Source organism: Schistocerca serialis, unplaced genomic scaffold (genome assembly GCF_023864345.2).
Source record: "Schistocerca serialis cubense isolate TAMUIC-IGC-003099 unplaced genomic scaffold, iqSchSeri2.2 HiC_scaffold_1420, whole genome shotgun sequence".
Classification (NCBI taxonomy): Eukaryota; Metazoa; Arthropoda; class Insecta; order Orthoptera; family Acrididae; genus Schistocerca; species Schistocerca serialis.
In genome coordinates this window covers 2,183,339-2,203,128 of record NW_026047648.1, presented here as the reverse complement: position 1 = coordinate 2,203,128, position 19,790 = coordinate 2,183,339, and the positions used below count along the sequence as shown (strand labels likewise).

The following is a 19,790-nucleotide window of genomic DNA, read 5'->3' as shown; positions in this document are numbered from 1 at the left end:
ATATTAGGCGATTCTGACCAAATTAGATTAGGAAAAGAGACGCTAAAAGTAGTAGGTGACCTTTGCTAGTTATGCTTAACTGACGGTAGACAAAGTAGAGAAGATATAAAATGCACACTGGTAAGGGCGAGAAAAGCGTTTCCGAAGAAGAGAAATGTTCAAAATTCGAATATAAATTTAAATATTAAGAAGTCTTTCCTGACAGTATTAGTGTGTAGCCTTTTCTGGAAGTAAAATGTCGACGATAAAAAGTTCAGACAGGAAAGGAACAAAGGTTTTAGATTGCAGTGCTGCAGAAGAATGCACAAGAATTGATGTGTAGATCACGTAAGTAATGAGATACTGAATAGAATTGCCGCGGAAAGAAATTTGTGACATAACCTGACTAGAAGAAGGCATCAGTTGACAGAACACATTCTCAGACAGCAAAGGATCCCCAATTTAGTACTGGAGGGAAGTGTAAAACAGGGGGGGTTGGGGTGGACAGATGGTTTCGACCTATTTATTCACTTAAAGTGGGACTAAAGCTTCCTGGTACCAGTACATCCTGTCAAGTTGGTAGACAGGATTTGAGTTCTAAATTCGTTGAATGCTGCACATAAGGCTCTCCTTACTCTAATTTAGTTCTGCTGTGGGGTTTTGGCCGCGCGTAGTTTTGCAGTGGAGCCGTGTTTGCCTCCTAACGCTGGTGCGGAACCTCGGCGGGTGTCGGCCCTCCGTCACCACTCTGGCCGGCGCACCCGTGCCGGAAGCGTGTCGCACAGTACTGCCGAACTATGCCCACTGGTCCTCAAGACAGCCGCTGGTGATATTTTCATGCTGAGCCCTCACATAACCTGCCGGCCTCTGTATGCGTATTTAGAGCCGTCCTGAGCGATGCTGAAGGGTACAGTTACCAGTTTGATCTCTTGCTTCAGACGTTGTTGTGGAACATAACAGTGCAGTGATACTTTAGAGGTGATTAATCTTCTACTTGTTGAACATTCTACTTCGGTAAAGTAAATAGTCAGCATCAAGGCTCGTCCGATGGACCCCGTACAACCACTCACACGAAGAAACATCCGTACCTAAAGACAGGAAAGTCGCACGGGTCACACCAATACTCAAGAAAGGAAATGGGAGTAATGCGATGAAAGACAGCCTCATATCACTGGAATCAATCTGCAGAATAATTTCGGAATATATACCCTGTTCGAAAATGAGTTACCTCAAAGAAAGCGATTCGTTCAGAATAAATTTCTTGTAAAGCACAACTAGCTCTTTTTTTCACACCAAATAACGAGCGTTGTCGACAGAGGATCTCAAATCTATTCCATATTTATGAATTTCGAGAAAGCTCTTGACAGCGGTCCTCACATGCAACTTGTAATCGAACTGCGTGTCGCCGGCCGCTGTGGCCGATCGGTTCTAGGCACTTCAGTCCGGAACCGCGTTGCTGCTACGGTCGCAGGTTCGAATCCTGCATCGGGCACGGATGTGTGTGATGTCCTTAGGTTAGTTAGGTTTAAGTAGTTCTAAGTCTAGGGCACTGATGACCTCCGATGTTAAGTCCCATACAGCTCAGAGGCATTTGAACCATTTGACACGGCGTGTCCAGGGAGCGCCTTCCCAGTTGTGCGACTGGATTCGTCATTTCCTCGCAGAAAGGTCGCAGTTGGTAGTCATTCGAGGAAAGTCATCGAGTAAAACAGAAGGTGCATCTATCGTGCTCCGAGGAAGTGTTGAAGGTCCTCTGCCGTTCCTGACGTACGTAATTGCTTTACTAGATAATCTGAGCAGCCATTTTAGACTGTATAAAATTATGACATTTACCGTCTGGTAAGGTCAGCAGAACATGGAAACCAAATGCAAAATGATTTGGAGACGGTAACTTGTTTGTACGGATACTGGCAACTGATGCTACATAATGACGTGTTAAGCTTTATGCAAAACCGACTGAAATTACCATTACGGACAACTTAAATTGGAAAGAACACATAGAAAATGTTGTTGTGAAGGCGAACCAAAGAGCGCATTTTATTGGCAGAACACTTAGTAGATACAATAGAGCTACTGGAGAGACGGCCGACACCACGCGTGTACCAAATTACTAAATTGGTGATCCCTTGACGTCTCCTCCTTCGGAATGTTTGCTGTGGAGAAGGGATGCTTACCAGATGCGATTGACTGAGAACATCGAAAAAGTCCAAAGAAGGACAGTTAGTTTTGTTTTATTACTAAGTAGGGGAGAAAGTGTCACGGATATGACACGCGAGTTGCGATGACAATAAGTGAAAGACCATTTAGTCGGGGCGAGATCTTTTCACGAAATTTCAGTCACCAGTTTTGCCCTGCTAATACCAGAATATTTCGCTGCATAGAGTGAAATGACCATTGCAATAAAACAAGAGAATTGAAGTTGTCGTGGAACGTCTTGAAGTGTGCATTTTTCTCGCGCGCTCGTGGGAAAGTATAACGGGAAAGAATTAGTCGCAGGGTAATTCGATCAACCTTCTGCCAGGCTCTTAAGAGTGAATCGCGCCGTAATCTTTTTTTTTTTTTTTTTTTTTTTTTTTTTTCCCAATCAGTCTACTGACTGGCTTGATGCGGCCCGCCCTCTTCATCTCAGAGTAGCACTTGCAACCTACGTCCTCAATTATTTGCTTGACGTATTCCAATCTCTTCTTCTTCCTCTACAGTTTTTGCCCTCTACAGCTCCCTCTAGTACCATGGAAGTAATTCCCTCGTGTCTTAGCAGATGTCCTATCATCCTGTCCCTTCTCCTTATCAGTGTTTTCCACATATTCCTTTCCTCTCCGATTCTGCGTAGAACCTCCTCATTCCTTACCTTATCAGTCCACCTAATTTTCAACATCCGTCTATAGCACCACATCTCAAATGCTTCTTCTGTTCCGGTTTTCCCACAGTCCATGTTTCACCACAATGCTGTACTCCAGACGTACATCCTCATAAATTTCTTCCTTAAGTTAAGGCCGGTATTTGATATTAGTAGACTTCTCTTGGCCAGAAATGCCTTTTTTGCCATAGCGAGTCTGCTTTTGATGTACTCCTTGCTCCGTCCGTCATTGGTTATTTTACTGCCTAGGTAGCAGAATTCCTTAACGTCATTGACTTCGTGACCATCAATCCTGATAAGTTTCTCGCTGTTCTCATTTCTACTACTTCTCATTACCTTCGTCTTTCTCCGATTTACTCTCAAACCATACTGTGTACTCATTAGATTGTTCATTCCGTTCAGCAGATCATTTAATTCTTCTTCACTTTCACTCAGGATAGCAATGTCATCAGCGAATCGTATCATTGATATCCTTTCACCTTGTATTTTAATTCCACTCCTGAACCTTTCTTTTATTTCCGTCATTGCTTCCTCGATGTACAGATTGAAGAGTAGGGGCGAAAGGCTACAGGCTTGTCTTACACCCTTCTTAATACGAGCACTTCGTTCTTGATCGTCCACTCTTATTATTCCCTCTTGGTTGTTGTACATATTGTATATGCCCCGTCTCTCGCTATAGCTTACCCCTACTTTTTTCAGAATCTCGAACAGCTTGCACCTTTTTATATTGTCGAACGCTTTTTCCAGGTCGACAAATCCTATTAAAGTGTCTTGATTTTTCTTTAGCCTTGCTTCCATTATTAGCTGTAACGTCTGAATTGCCTATCTCGTCCGTTTACTTTTCCTAAAGCCGAACTGATCGTCACCTAGCGCATTCTCAATTTTCTTTTCTATTCTTCTGTATATTATTCTTGTAAGCAGCTTCGATGCATGAGCTGTTAAGCTGATTGTGCGATAATTCTCGCACTTGTCAGCTCTTGCCGTCTTCGGAATTGTGTGGATGATGCTTTTCCGAAAGTCAGATGGTATATCGCCAGACTCAATATCCTACACACCAACGTGAATAGTCGTTTTGTTGCCGCTTCCCCCAATTATTTCAGAAATTCTGATGGAATGTTATCTATCCCTTCTGCCTTATTTGACCGTAAGTCCTCCAAAGCTCCTTTAAATTCCGATTCTAATACCGGATCCCCTATCTCTTCTAAATCGACTCCTGTTTCTTCTTCTACCACATCAGACCAATCCTCACCCTCAGAGAGGCTTTCAATGTATTCTTTCCACCTATCTGCTATCTCCTCTGCATTTAACAGTGGAATTCCCGTTGCACTTTTAATGTTACCACCGTTGCTTCTAATGTCACCAAAGGTTGTTTTGACTTTCCTGTATGCTGAGTCTGTCCTTCTGACAATCATATCTTTTTCGATGTCTTCACATTTTTCCTGCAGCCATTTCGTCTTAGCTTCCCTGCACTTCCTATTTATTTCATTCCTCAGCGACTTCTATTTCTGTATTCCTGATTTTTCCCGGAACATGTTTGTACTTCCTCCTTTCATCAAGTAACTGCAGTATTTCTTCTGTTACCCATGGTTTCTTCGCAGCTACCTTCTTTGTACCTATGTTTTCCTTCCCAACTTTTGTGATGGCCCTTTTTAGAGATGTCCATTCCTCTTCAACTGTACTGTCTACTGTGCTATTCCTTACTGCTGTATCTATAGCGTTAGAGAACTTCAAACGTATCTCGTCATTCCTTAGTACTTCCGTATCCCACTTCTTTGCTTATTGATTCTTCCTGACTAATGTCTTGAATTTCAGCCTACTTTTCATCACTACTATATTGTGATCTGAGTCTATATCTGCTCCTGGGTACGCCTTACAATCCAGTATCTGATTTCGGAATCTCTGTCTGACCATGATGTAATCTAATTGAAATCTTCCCGTATCTCCCGGCCTTTTCCAAGTATACCTCCTCCTCTTGTGATTCTTGAACAGGGTATTCGCTATTACTAGCTGAAACTTGTTACAGAACTCAATTAGTCTTTCTCCTCTTTCATTCCTTGTCCCAAGCCCATATTCTCCTGTAACCTTTTCTTCTACTCCTTCCCCTACAACTGCATTCCAGTCGCCCATAACTATTAGATTTTCGTCCCCCTTTACATACTGCATTACCCTTTCAATATCCTCATACACTTTCTCTATCTGTTCATCTTCAGCTTGCGACGTCGGCATGTATACCTGAACTATCGTTGTCGGTGTTGGTCTGCTGTCGATTATGATTAGAACAACCAGGTTACTGAACTGTTCACAGTAACACATCCTCTGCCCTAGCTTCCTATTCATAACGAATCCTACACCTGTTATACCATTTTCTGCTGCTGTTGATATTACCCGATACTCATCTGACCAGAAATCCTTGTCTTCCTTCCACTGACCCCTACTATATCTAGATTGAGCCTTTGCATTTCTCTTTTGTGATTTTCTAGTTTCCCTACCACGTTCAAGCTTCTGACATTCCACGCCCCGACTCGTAGAACGTTATCCTATCGTTGATTATTCAATCTTTTTCTCATGGTAACCTCCCCCTTGGCAGTCCCCTCCCGGAGATCCGAATGGGGGACTGTTCCGGAATCTTTTGCCTATCATGACACTTCAATTACAGGCCACATGTCCTGTGGATACACGTTACGTGTCTTTAATGCAGTGGTTTCCTTTGCCTTCTGCATCCTCATGTCGTTGATCATTGCTGATTCTTCCGCCTTTAGGGGCAATTTCCCACCCCTAGGACAAGAGAGTGCCCTGAACCTCTATCCGCTCCTCCGCCCTCTTTGACAAGGCTGTTGGCAGAATGAGGCTGACATCTTATGCCGGAAGTCTTCGGCCGCCAATGCTGATTATTTATCAAAATTTAGGCAGTGGCGGGGATCGAACCCGGGGCCGAAGACGTTTTGATTATGAATCAAAGACGATACCCCTAGACCACGGGTACGATCATGTACACGGTGAAAATGTTGTGTGGCATAAATTTTGTGAATGATTCGTCTGGAAAACTTTGTTGCATATTGTATGGTGAAATGTAAGTTCTCGATGCGAAATTGGACGAGAAGCCTATCTATATTTTAGGGGTATCTTCGATGTACATCACTTTTGGAAGTAAGCAGTCTTATCTGTCGTACTTTATCTGTCGTCTCAGAATTAATTGGGGTGAAAGTCTGTCGACTTGATATGAGAATAAGGAGCTGATTTTTTATCTTTTTATTAATCAAATTTTTATTTGAGGTTTATTATCTTTGTAGCAGTTTATCGTCGGCCGAGAACGAGTGGCAGCAAAGCTAAACACTCGAACCAACAACGATAGTGAATAATAATGAAAAATGCAAAAATAATTCCCAGGCCCGTCCTGTGTGTCCGCGGTCCAGCAGATACCGCCACGTTCTTACACACCACGGCGGGGCGCGGATTTCTGAGCAGGAAAGCAACTACTGGGAGAGAACCCACGACCCCTTACGCTGGTCCAGTAGTCAGGACTCTGTAGAGGACACGGCAGTCAAATACTGTCTCGACACGAGCAGAGGTCACTGGGAAGGTCTTGAAAAAAGTGTAGTAATTGGTGTGGTAGGGTCTGTTCTCACAGTATGAGATGCAATACCCACTCTTTACATGACGAATAGTACAGTGTTTCCAGCTGATGCCAAAGTTTATGAACGTGGCTTTTCTGGAACGAAATTTTTCAGGCAGGACTATACAAAACTACTATGACGTCAACAGTTTTGTGGGGTGATCCACAGTGTTGGCCTTACACTGAAGCGGCGGAAATTAAACTTGGTATTTGACCCTAAAGTAACTGCAGCTTACGGGGATGACGTTTTGGTGTTCGGTTATTTTGCGCCGTTGTATTGTAAGAAATTGCGCAGGTATATCGAGTGTTCGGTGGCCTTTTTTGCTTTGGACGTAAGTTTCAATACAAAGTGAGCAAATGTGGCACCAAAGCGCCGATAGTATGAAACCGGATACGACGACTGCTCAGTGTGTTCTGCCTCAGCCAATCACAGCACAGATGACACACTGTTATTACGAACTGTTAAATATTACTACCGCTTATTGCAAAAACTGCTGCTGCAAAATAAACATTTCGACCGTCGTACTTTGCGCAGTACATAGGAGCAGACCGAAAATTTTAAGCTCTTGCATGGACACCAGGGCAGCAGGCAGTCAACTGAAACGCTATAAGATGAATGGCCAGATCATGCGAATTAATTACGTTATGTACTTGTGACCTATGAGCTTCTCGGTTAAGACTGAAATCAAAATAACTACGGAAAATACAGGCGATGACGTAGGGAGAAGCCGGCCGGAGTGGCCGTGCGGTTCTAGGCGCTGCAGTCTGGAACCGAGCAACCGCTACGGTCGCAGGTTCGAATCCTGCCTCGGGCATGGATGTTTGTGATGTCCTTAGGTTAGTTAGGTTTAACTAGTTCTAAGTTCTAGGCGACTGATGACGTCAGAAGTTAAGTCGCATAGTGCTCGGAGCCAATTTTGAACGTAGGGAGAAGCGAGCGACGGAGTTGTTCATTCGTTAGGCAGCGTTCTGTCGCAGTAAGCGTTGCGTGTGCTCGCTTCTCGGAGAAGGGAATGAAACGCTGCCACGAAGCGCCAAGGTCGTGGCGTTGCTGGCGGCGGAGGGGTCACGTGACCTGAGAGCCGCTGCCCCGGGCCGGCCCGCCGGTTGTGGGGCAGCGAGGCGGCGCTCAGTCGCTTTCCTACGGGTGGGGGGGGGCGAGTGTGCGTGTGGGCGCAGCAGCAGCAGGTGGGGACGACGCGCAGTCGCCCCGTGCTGTCTGAAGGGTGCGAGATTTGTTTGCAAAAAATGTTGCAACTATTGCCGGTACTAATAGTTCAATTCAGTATAAAGAGCCGCAAAGTACAGACAGCTGTTACAATTGACAGTATGTACTCAGTTTAATCTCAAAACAAACAAATTTTTTCGTTGTAGTGATCTGAAAAGGCAGCAACACAACTCATTTAGGTACAATAAACTCAGCTTGCTACTAAGTGACAGAATAGAAATGAAAGAAAATTACTTGCTCCCTCAGACACGGCCTCTCGCGAAACAAATTTTATTGCACGCAACTTCCTGGCAGATTAAAACTGTGTGCCGGGCCGAGAGTCGAGAACTCGGGTCATTTGCCTTTCGCGGGCAAGTGCTCTGCTGCGGAAGTAGAGCTATGAGCAGATGTTTTGAGTTGTGCTTCGGTAGCTCAGGTAAGCCGGCACGGTAGCTCAGCGTGTTCGGTCAGAGAGGTGTTTGGCCTGTGCAATAAAAAAACTGAGTCCAAGGATCAACAAACAAACCTGACCGAATGTCATGTGACGTAGTGACGTACACAACGATCAACAACGAACAAAATGCAAAAAAACAAGTGGTAGAGCACTTGGTCGCGAGAGGGAAAGGTCGGGAGTTCGAGCCTCGGTCGGGCACCCAGTTTTAATCTTCCAAGAAGTTCAATATCAGTGCACGCTCTGGAATTTCACTCTGGAAATTTTATTCCATGTTTAGAAGTGAAACTGTGACTGAAAGTACTCTGGTGAAGTAAGTAGGATACTTCAAGACTCCGTCTTGGCTAAATAAAATTCGTTTATATCGACAAGCCTACATCAAACTACAAATGGCCCACATCGTCTGTACAAGCCTCTTACAAATAGTTACGTAGATGAACCCATTTCGTTAAATAAGGCGCCTCAAACGACTTCTGGAGGCAACAAAAATTTTATTCTCAGTATTTCACTCTGTTATCCGGCGAATTTAAAAGTTATGTCGTAAACTGCTCGCTAAGAGGTCCAAACTTGTGTTTAAAGCGCTCTTACAGCGAGACAAGTATTACGCTGAACGAGACAGATACGGAGATTGCCATCGCATCTCGTGGAGCCCAAATAACCCACGATACGTTCATCCATTGTCTGGGAATGACAGCACTTGGCAACTTGCAACAAAGTTTCAACATTATCTCAAACCTTGTCAAAAGTTTCTCTCGCTTCCATGCATAACGTCAAATATTCGAGACAGTGGCGCATTTGTAAAGTAATAGATTACACGTGTAGTATAAGTGCGAGTTGTAGTCTTGACAGAATCGGGCGTGGCGTGGGGTTTATACTGGTTGTGACTTGTGAGACCTCTGCACTGCACCTCATGCCGCTGTAGGACTTTCAGCAAACTTTAACACCTAAGTCTGTATGTACGTGCCGGCAAGCCGCGTGGCAGTGTGTGGCAGAGGGTACCACTGACTGCTCCCTTCCGCCTTGGCTGTGCCGCTCGCGAGTGGTACGTGGCTGGCGTCATCGGCGCTAAGCCCGTGTGTAGGCTGCAGTTTCTAGAATTTTCTCGTCTCGCTCATTTCGCCGCAGGCCTGAAAGCGTCGAGGAGACACGCTTGCACTGCGGTTTGTCGGTAGGAAGCGGGCGTCCGCGCGGTGGGTGCAGATAAGTGCGTGTCGCCAGTTCAGGGTCGGCAGCGGCGGGAGGTGACGTCACGCGGCCACGCTGGCGATAGTCGGCGGGGGTGGGCGGGAAGCCAGCGAGGCGCAGAGTAGAATGGCCTCGGTGCACGAAATACCCTCCACCACACACCGTAAAGTGGCCTTAGGTTTGAAAATGCAGGTGGTAGCTCATTCCTGCTACATTATGCATCGCAATATTAGTTTTTAGTACTTCATGTTTAGATTTGATTGCTACGGCTAAGGGGCGATGTAACGAATTAACAGTTATGCAGATGAGAGTATACCGGTACATTCGTAACAGGAAACACTGGGACCACTTAAAATTTACCGTTTACGGGGGGAACAACAGTTTCCTTCAGATCGTATAAATAATACAATTGTTGACATGCTGGCGTACTTTGACAACACAAATTGTACGGTTTTGTGGTGAATGTGGTTCGTCGATTGGCGGTCAGCGTCCTCCTTCCTGCTCCACGCTTCCGCAGTGCGTTCCTGCCGCCACCGAGTCCACGGCACTCCCACCAGAGCCCCGCTGGTGCCAGCCCGCCCGTTGCTGAGGAAGGGCCGTCTCAGGCCGAGGCGCGGACTGAGGCGCGACACGACGCTACAGCGCGACGCGCACGAATCACGCGTTGCGCGCGTGTCCAGCGCAGGTCGAGACGCGTGCACGTGTTTTGCACGCGCCGGCTGACGGCGCTCCACGCTGACAGAAACGAAGCGCGCGCACACTGTAATCTTTCTCAAACGATTTTACAGAAACTACTCAGTAAAAATATTTCATTTTTTACTTGCTTGTAGCGTTATATGGCAGCTTCGTGGCCAAGTGCCCGTCATCTCGCTAATTGTCATACTTATTTCGATATACACATTATAGTAAGACGCTACGCAAACTTCGAAAAGCCTGCAATGAAAAATAAGGGTCGCTATGATTTTGCGTTTGGTTAAACCATATGTTGTTGCGTTTGAAATTTAGCCAACATGCTGAATTTTTGTTTAGACTTGGGAGGAGGTCTCTATCTGCCTCCGATCTCGAGAAAACGGATCCTATGTAGCGCGCTCACTTCCAGTCTCACGCCCGCGAGAATGAAATACGCGCAACATCTCTCGTATCTCCTAAACCGCTCGAGACATCGAAACGAAAAGTTGGCGAATGATAGCACACAAGGAGAATATTTTGCTAATTCGTAAACACAGGGAACTTTATATTTGGCGATATATCAGTACTTATACTTACCTTCTTATTTTTTTGACTCCATTGGTACTAATTTGAGTTATCGACAGCTAGCGAAACAAGATTTTCCTTGTTGTTGTTGTTGTTGTTGTTGTGGTCTTCAGTCCTGAGACTGGTTTGATGCAGCTCTCCATGTTACTCTATCCTGTGCAAGTTTCTTCATCTCCCACTACGTACTGCAGCCTACATCCTTCTGAATCTGCTTAGTCTATTCATCTCTTGGTCTCCCTCTACGATTTTTACCCTCCACGCTGCCCTCCAATACTAAATTGGTGATCCCTCGATGTCTCAGAACATGCCCTACCAACCGGTCCCTTCTTTTAATCAAGTTGTACCGCAAACTCCTCCCCAATCCTATTCAGCACCTCCTCATTAGTCATGTGATCTACCCATCTAATCTTCAGCATTCTTCTGTAGCACCACATTTCGAAAGCTTCGTTTCTCTTCTTGTCTAAACTATTTATCGTCCGTGTTTCACTCCCATACATGGCTACACTCCACACAAATACTTTGAGAAACGACTTCCTGACACTTAAATCTATACTCGATGTCAACAAATGTCTATTCTTCAGAAACGCTTTCCTTGCCATTGCCAGTCTACATTTTATATTCTCTCTACTTCGACCATCATCAGTTATTTTGCTCCCCAAATAGCAAAACTCCTTTACTACTTTTAAGTGTCTCATTTCCTAATCTAATTCCCTCAGCATCACCTGACTTGATTCGACTACACTCCATTATCCTCGTTTTGCTTTTGTTGATGTTCATCTTATACCCTCCTTTCAAGACACTGTCCATTCCGTTCAACTGCTCTTCCAAGTCCTTTGCTGTCTCTGACAGAATTGCAATGTCATCGGTGAACCAGGAGAACAGTTTGTGCCGAACATGCGTGTAAAAGTCGACGGTTTGCGAAACTGTTAGCGCGTTACGGAGATGATAGATAAACTCCAGTGGAAGACTCTGCAGGAGAGACGGTCAGTAGCTCGGTACGGGCTTTTGTTAAAGTTTCGAGAACATACCTTCACCGAAGAGTCCAGCAGTATATTGCTCCCTCGTACGTCTCGTGAAGAGACCGTGAGGATAAAATCAGAGAGATTAGAGCCCACACAGAAGCATACCGACAGTCCTTCTTTCCACGAACAATACGAGACTGGAATAGAAGGGAGAACCGATAGAGGTACTCAGGGTACCCTCCGCCACACACCGTCAGGTGGCTTGCGGAGTATGGATGTAGATGTAGAAAGAATTTTCTACGCGTAACATTTTTTTCTGTTACGCAAATTAGCCATGTGGAAAACAAGGAGTAAAATTCTACAGAACGAAAGCAACATTCATTTAACGCTAAGTGTGTGTGTGTGTGTGTGGGGGGGGGGGGGGGGGGGGGGTCAGCGTAAACACCACTAGTCCTGCACATTTGTTTTTTTTTCCTTTTTTTAGTCCAAAGTGAGTTTGTGAAAACGTGCCTTCACATTTTTGAGGAAATAAAATTACTATTTCCGCTGGATGGGCAACTAGTTTAAATGTTAAGTCATTTTCTATTACTTTCAAAAAATACATTTTCATTAAAACTTAATCTCCCTTTGTACTGGTTAAAGAAATCTACGCCAATTGGCATTTTTATACATAGATCAGCGATTATAAGGAAGTCATGGAGTACACCATTTATTTTCAATCGCAACAGAACTTCCTGTTTAACAGGTTTTCAACTTTTCCTGTAGCTACAATTATCTGCAGCCCCGTTACTGGCATCATTACAACTTCATTTCTATTTGGCAACGATCCTAACAAACTTTTACCCACAGCACGTAAACCACTGCCACTATCTGCCAAGCACTGCACTTCTTCGTTCCACACTTGCAGACCGATTACTGGCTGACTCAACACCTTCCCTTCATTGCTGGTGTCAGAACCCTGCTCCAAAAAATCGTTCACAACCTCTCTTCTATCGAAATCTTCCATGTTTCCAGAAATTACACAGATTTTTGCAGAATTACCCACATCACTTTTCTCCCCCATACTATTTATTCTGTTCACTAATGACAGCTCAAAAATTTTTTCCGGCGTTTCGCCATTCTCCGTGTTCTCCTTCCCCACCGCCCCAATCTCTCTCTCTCTCTCTCTCTCTCTCTCTCTCTCTCTCTCTCTCTCTTTCTTTCATGATTAGTTGGCTGACCGCCATTTTGGTCACAATTTTCCTGCCTCTCCCTTATAGCCTCACAAATGTCATTTATAGACAATAGTATTTCTTCTATACTGACATCACCAATCTCTTGTAATTCTGCAGCTTCTGTACTTATTCCTTCCCCAGAACATGACTAGACTTCAACTTGGTTGCTAAGGACGTTCTCCGCTAATTCATCACCCGTTTCGTCTGCAATACAGTGCTTATTTTGTGTCTGTCCAAAAAATCTCCTAGACCTCCGTTAAATGTACAGATGTGTGTATACAGCTCGTTTCGTCTGTTGTTACTACCTCCTTCTGCTTCTCACTCACAGTCCCAGCCTGTGTTTAGTTCTAACACGTACGTAGGGTTTTGCTAGCGGGTTCAAATTACTACTCCCCATCTTGTAAACGCTAGCCCTTTCACAGACGGCATTTAGTTTAACGGATTCTGTACCATTTCTTAAGTTTACCACCATTTGCTGTCACCTTGGCGCATCGTCATCCTCTCGCACCGGAGAATACGGCCGATAATTGAGCACCTGCTCCCCATTATTTCGCCTATCATTTGTTGGGTAGCGCCACCTCCTGCTGTTTCCGGGGTTCACACCAATTCTGTTAACGTTTGCATTCTGCCGCGGTTCTGCATTATTTGGTGGTCTGATGTTACGATTTGCATGCTCCTCCTCATGGAACAACTTGTCAACTCTCTCCAAACAGCAATGAATTTATAAACGTCATCCCTAGGCGCTGCAATAATTTTGTTTCGCCAGTTCATGGGCAATTTACCTTCCAGGCCCATAACAAGTTCTTCTGTCTCGGCTTTGTTGTTTAAATATGAAAAGTTTGTCGTCCATTTTAACGCAAACTTTCTTAAGCTTTCCTTCCTAGGATTAAACGTTTCCCTAGCCCAGAAGCTATTTAGCAACTTCATTTGTTTTTGCTTGCCCCAAAATTCTTTAAAAAACGCCTCTTTAAATATATATAGAATATCGTACTGTTTAGTAGCAATAACCCCCCAAATTCTAACCTCTTCCTAGAATTGAGAGGTAATGAACCCTATTTTTTGTCTGTCTGGCCACAAACTAGGTAGAACTCCTTCGAAGTCATTCCAAAATTCTTTTGGATGTACATTTTCTGTTGAATCAAAACTGCCTGTTAGCGACATATGATATTTCAGATAATGCTGCTACAAAACTACACCCACTACTCTTTGTTCCATATCTGAGGTTAGTTTCAACTTGGCATAATCTACTGCTGTGCTCACCAGACTTATTTTCAACCTCTTCTACCTGGTTATTTAGCTGAAGAACATTTTCTTCTGTCTCGCCCATTCAGTCGGACACACTTCTTACTTCAGTCATACATTTGGCATATTCAGAACTGATTTTACTGCCTAACAGTTTGTGATCTTAAAACACACACACACACACACACACACACACACACACACACACTACCGCCGTTATTTTGACCTAGTTTCTGCACTCTATCTTTTATCACATCTGCCCTTTGTTTGTTTCCAATAGCAACTTTTTTCAAGGCATCTGTTAATTCTTTTTCTACAGTTCTAGTGGATTGTTGGCAGTTATTCTCAACTTCAGAAATTTTGCCATCCACTTTACTTTCTAACGACTTCAGATCATTTTCCCACATATATTTTAAAACCGCAGTCTGCTTTTCAAGTTTTCCATTGATGTTCTGATCAGTTGTTTCAGCCAAATTAGTATGTCCATCTTTCATAGAATCCATTAATGCTGCAAACATATCCTCTTTGTTCTATTTTCTGCTTTACTGTTCCCTGTTTATCTTTTTCCTTCGGTACCATTCCGAATTTGGTATCCACATTTGATTCAGTAACACTACCAATATTGTCATCATGCAATTGATTTTTACCGATTTCATGCGTAATGTGACTTTTTTCAAATTGCTCTGAGCACTATGGGACTTAACTGCTGTGGTCATCAGTCCCCTAGAACTTAGAACTACTTAAACCTAACTAACCTAAGGAAATCACACACATAGATGCCCGAGGCAGGATTCGAACCTGCGACCGTAGCGGTCGCGCGGATCCAGACTGTAGGGTCTAGAACCGCTCGGCCACTCTGGCCGGCTTAATGTGACTTTCAGGATCTTCATTGTCTCCACTAGTTACATCAACTGACGTACTTGAAGCAAAGTCTACTTCACCGTCCGTAAGTAACAAAGAAACATCCTCAAAAACCTCCTCTTTTACTTTAACATCTACTCCTCTCTGTTCAAGCGTGCTAGTTTGTGAAGCACTTCCACTGAATGAGAATCCTTCTTTTTTCGTATTTACAAAATCTTTATCACTTACCATGTTACTCAGTGTGCAGCTCGCGCGCGCGCACACACACACACACACACACACACACACACACACACACACAACAGTTCTAACAAACTCATCTTTCGTCGAATGCTGCAGCCTCGGCGTGCAGAAACTGAGTGTCAGACCTCCTCCGTCTGCCGCCGTCCCAGTTTCAGGGTCCCCGCTTGTCGTGTAAGTTGGTAGCGCTGCCCTGCCGTATTGCTGCTCGTTGATGCCGCTATGAATGAATTTATTTACCTTCACTGTAAAGCACTTTTGAGACATGTAGCACATGCAGACATGAAACTGGCAAACAACTACTTCCTTCGGAGCTCATACTACACACGACCGTACCATTGAAAGGCTGGGCTCTGACTTCTTGGATTGGTGTAAGCATTCTCCATTTGCAAGAGAAGAGATGCGTGAAGAATACTCTGTTGTGATTGCTCAGTCTGCATTAAGGCCAATACAAAAATATTATTCTCCTGTGTTAGCGCGCTTTTTTCATGACTAACAAATCAATAAACAACACACTCGAACTGTACTTTTTTCCAAAATATTTGACATTCTGATACTTTATTTATACTTTACATTATTAACTGTTTACATTTACACTGAAATTAGCTTCCCTTTACCATAAACTTACTTGACACACTATAATACAAAATTCCCCGTCGTCTTCATTCACAGTGTATTAAGAATTTCTCACTTTACTTCGTACGGCGTTTGTCACTATAACAGTGATCTACATATTTACTTTAGGCCACATTCACGCATCATCCACACTACTAAAAACATACACAAAACTGTACAACCATAAAAGAAAAATCCTTCAAGAAATAAACAGTACAATTCACTGTTTCTTGAATGTGTCTGTCCGCTACTGTACTCTGGTGATGACAATTTGAACTGCGTACTCGGCTGAACCCACTTCACGACCTTTCACTGTGAACGCACCAGTCAGTCTCCCGACGCACGGGCTTCATCCCCTGTGTGAAGCAACTCCTGCAAGGGTACACGCATCACTGCTTGTTAAATGACGAATAATACAGATTCAGGTCATAAAACAGTGTTGTTTTCTTGAATAACAGGAGAAGTAAAGAGAATATCTCGTTGAATAGAGTAATACTATAGTTCTGTACAGCCTATTTAGTATTTTGGTAGACGTCTATTTCAAACCATTTCCATACCAAATAACATTGCACTGTAGAAAAAAAGATGGAAATAATGTCCTTGCCGCTTCTGGAGCTTGTTCTCCAAATGAAATATGCTGAAAGAAAAGGTAAAGCTTGAAAATGGTATTATTAAAGATCTGCTGTTATTCACCAATGGCATCAGTCGGACAGAAAGGGTGTGATACTGCTGGAACCGACTAAGGATGGACTTTACACGGTGAGTCACCTAACATTACCGCTGGATATATTTCGTAAACCACATCAAATACTGACGAACCGATTCCGCACACCGAACGTGAGGAGAGGGGCTAGTGTAATTGTTTAATACAAACCATACAAAAATGCACGGAAGTATGTTTTTTAACACAAACCTACGTTGTTTTTTTAATGGAACCCCGTTAGTTTTGTTAGCACATCTGAACATATAAACAAATACGTAATCAGTGCCGTTTGTTGCATTGTAAAATGTTAATTACATACGGAGATATTGTAACCTAAAGTTGACGCTTGAAACATTGTCCCCACTTCATTGCAGGGGCCCAAACAGCTGCAACATACATCGCGTTTCTACAGAATGATCTGCCAACGTTCCTCGAAAATGTCCCCACTGGAAACGCGTCGACGTATGTGGTATCAGCATGATGGTGCACCTGCACATTCTGCAATTAACACTAGGCTGACCCTTGACAGGATGTTCGACGGGCGTTTCATAGGACGTGGAGGACGCATAAATTGGCCAGCCCGTTCTCCTGATCTTACATTTCTGGACTTCTTTCTGTAGGGTACGTTAAAGGTGAATGTGTACCGTGATGTGCCTACAACTCCAGAGGATATGAAACAACGTATTGTGGCAGCCTGCGGCGACATTACACCAGGTGTAATGCGGCGTGTACGACATTCATTACGCCAGAGATTGCAATTGTGTGCAGCAAATGATGGCCACCACATTGAACATCTATTGGCCTGACATGTCGGGACACACTCTATTCCTCTCCGTAATTGAAAACGGAAACCACGTGTGTACGTGTACCTCACCCCTCATGGTAATGTACATGTGCGTCAGTGAAAAAGACCAATAAAAAGGTGTTAGCATGTGGACGTAATGTGCTGTTCCAGTCTCTTCTGTACCTAAGGTCCATCACTGTTCCCTTTGGATCCCTACGTAATTCGGTGCTCTCCGATACAGACGATCGAACAGCGGAGGAGTGGTATTCAAGCGTCAAGTTTAGGTTACAATATCTCCGGATGTAATTAACATTTTAGAATGCAACAAACGGCACTGATTACGTATTTGTTTGTATGTTCAAATGTGCTAACAAAACCAACGGGGTTGCAACTAAAAAATTTAGTTTTATGTTAAAAAACATAGTTCCGTGCATTTTTTTATGGTTTGTGGTAACCAATTACACTAGCCCCTCTCCTCACGTTCGGTCTGTGGAATCGGTTCGTCAGTATTTGATGTGGTTTACGAAATATATCCAGCGGTAACGTTAGGTGACTCACCCTGTATTTATCAACTGTCGCTGGAAACAGATGTGGCTGTCACTCGTAGAAGTATTGTCAGTCACGTGTATGCTGAAACGGCTGCTCCGTGTTGCCGTGTTTCAGAATCGTCCGCAATGGAAGCAGTTAAGGACATCACAGAGACGGTGGCTGTCGACCTGGGGGACCTGCTGGACGCCGGGGACGACGCCATGGTGATACTCGAGGCAGGTGAGACTCGGCTGGTGGTGCACAGGGCCGTCCTGGCGGACAGGAGCCCTGTGTTCGCGGCCATGTTCGCCCACGACACCCTCGAGGCGAGCACTGGCGTGGTGAGGATTGCCGACATCGGGGGCCCGGTGCTGAGGCAGCTGGTCTCCTACCTGTACACCCAGCGGGCCCCCCAGCTGCCCAGCACGGCCCCCCAGCTGCTGGCTGCAGCAGATAAGTACGGGGCGTCGCGGCTGAAGGCGGAGTGCGAGCGGCAGGTGGCCGCTCAGCTGACCGTGGAGACCGCGGCGGCCGCAGCCGTCCTCGCAGTCCGCCACTCCTGCAGTGACCTCAGGCGAGCCGCCATCGAATTTATTAAGGCACGTACCCACGAGGTGATGGCCACTCAGGGTTGGGCAGATGCCATGCGGAAGCAGCCGGAAGACTTGATCGAAGTGAGCCGGTTGCTGTACGATCCACCACCACAAACCAGGTAAGTGTGAGACAACCCACTGATTAGTGTCTCTCGGTTCTAAGTGTGTGTATTTCCAACTGTATAATTTTTCCCACTGAATTTTCGTAGATGTGTGTCTGCTGTAAAATACACCATCATAGACAGTCATTTCACGATAGCTCACAATGCTATCATTACCCTCGTGTAGCAGTTTCAGTGAACCCCTAAACTGAACAGTGTTCATTACCAGGTATGTTAGCTAACAAAAATCATCAAACAGCCAGTTTGTGGGCATTATATTAAACTACATGTATACAGAAAGTGGTTGTTTAGGTTTTAGCATCAACTGTCATGACAGAGGGTACACTCACTGTGTGAATAGAGCATGAGGCAGACTGCTGTGGACACAAAGCTGTATTGCCCAGCACAGGCTCAGACGCCGTGATGGGTGTAGTTTGCAACCGGCAGCCTGTACTGGTTGCTGTAGCCCTGTTCCCATGAAGTGGTCTCCAAAGTTGTCCATTGCCTCTGTGGCTGATGACAATGAGACACCTTTGAATAGTGCCACACTGCATGAAGATGATGACCGAGTAAGTCACTTACAGCCGACACCTCGAGCAAGGTAGTGTACTGCAGAATGATTAGAGGAGGGCGGCAACTTATCTACAATTTTATATTGCTGATGTTGACCTGTGGAATTTTCTTTGTGTAGTAAAGGAGACTATCCAAGTAATCATTATTCACACCTTAGTATTACAGCTTTGGCTGTTACGTAGTTGTCTGTCACTTTCTTTCCACGTGCAAGCCATATGCCAGTAACTATTCCAAGACAATTCTTAGTTCTCTCCAAATCCAGACAGTACACGGAAGATGTTAATTGCTCTAAAGGCACATTATATAAAAGAATGCTCTGCTGCGAGGGCTTGTATGGAAGATGTTCAGAAAACCAGGTGAAGTAAGCATCGGTGCCCCAGTGTCTGGCTGCTCACACCTCTTGCAGCCTTGGACCACCTCACAGGAACACAGGCCAGACCTACCAGCAGTTCCAGCTGGTCCCATAAAATTAAATCTTCCCACCTCATTTTGTTCGCCTCTGTACTCAGCATTACATAAAGCTCACGCAGTGCTTGGATACGTTCCCTTCTGTGACACACAGAATACCGTGCCTTACTGTGTATTCAACGAACAGGTGTCCACCCCTGTGTGTGTGTGTTTCAGTGGATCTATGGCTTTACTATAGCCACCCAGTGAACACTACAGGCTTCCATTCTCCTGTGGCACACCTTATGACATTATCTATCCCATCCATTGTTGTTGCTGTTCCACCTCTGATAGTCTGTGACGCTTAAAGTGGCTGTGCGACCAGAGTTACCATTTTTCTGCACCATCTTACAGTTACATATGTTCATAAAAGTCTAATAG

The 19,790-nt window shown here is 44.6% G+C and overlaps 1 protein-coding gene across 1 annotated transcript in view; it reads left to right on the top strand.

Annotated features, from left to right (window-relative positions):
* Positions 1–19,790, top strand: part of LOC126443013 (uncharacterized) — a 93,113-nt gene that overhangs the window by 36,403 nt on the left and 36,920 nt on the right. Inside the window, exon 2 of the mRNA XM_050090862.1 lies at positions 17,831–18,407. Coding sequence (XP_049946819.1) covers positions 17,842–18,407 — 566 coding nt within the window. The 5' untranslated portion in view covers positions 17,831–17,841. The remainder of the gene's footprint in view (positions 1–17,830; positions 18,408–19,790) is intronic.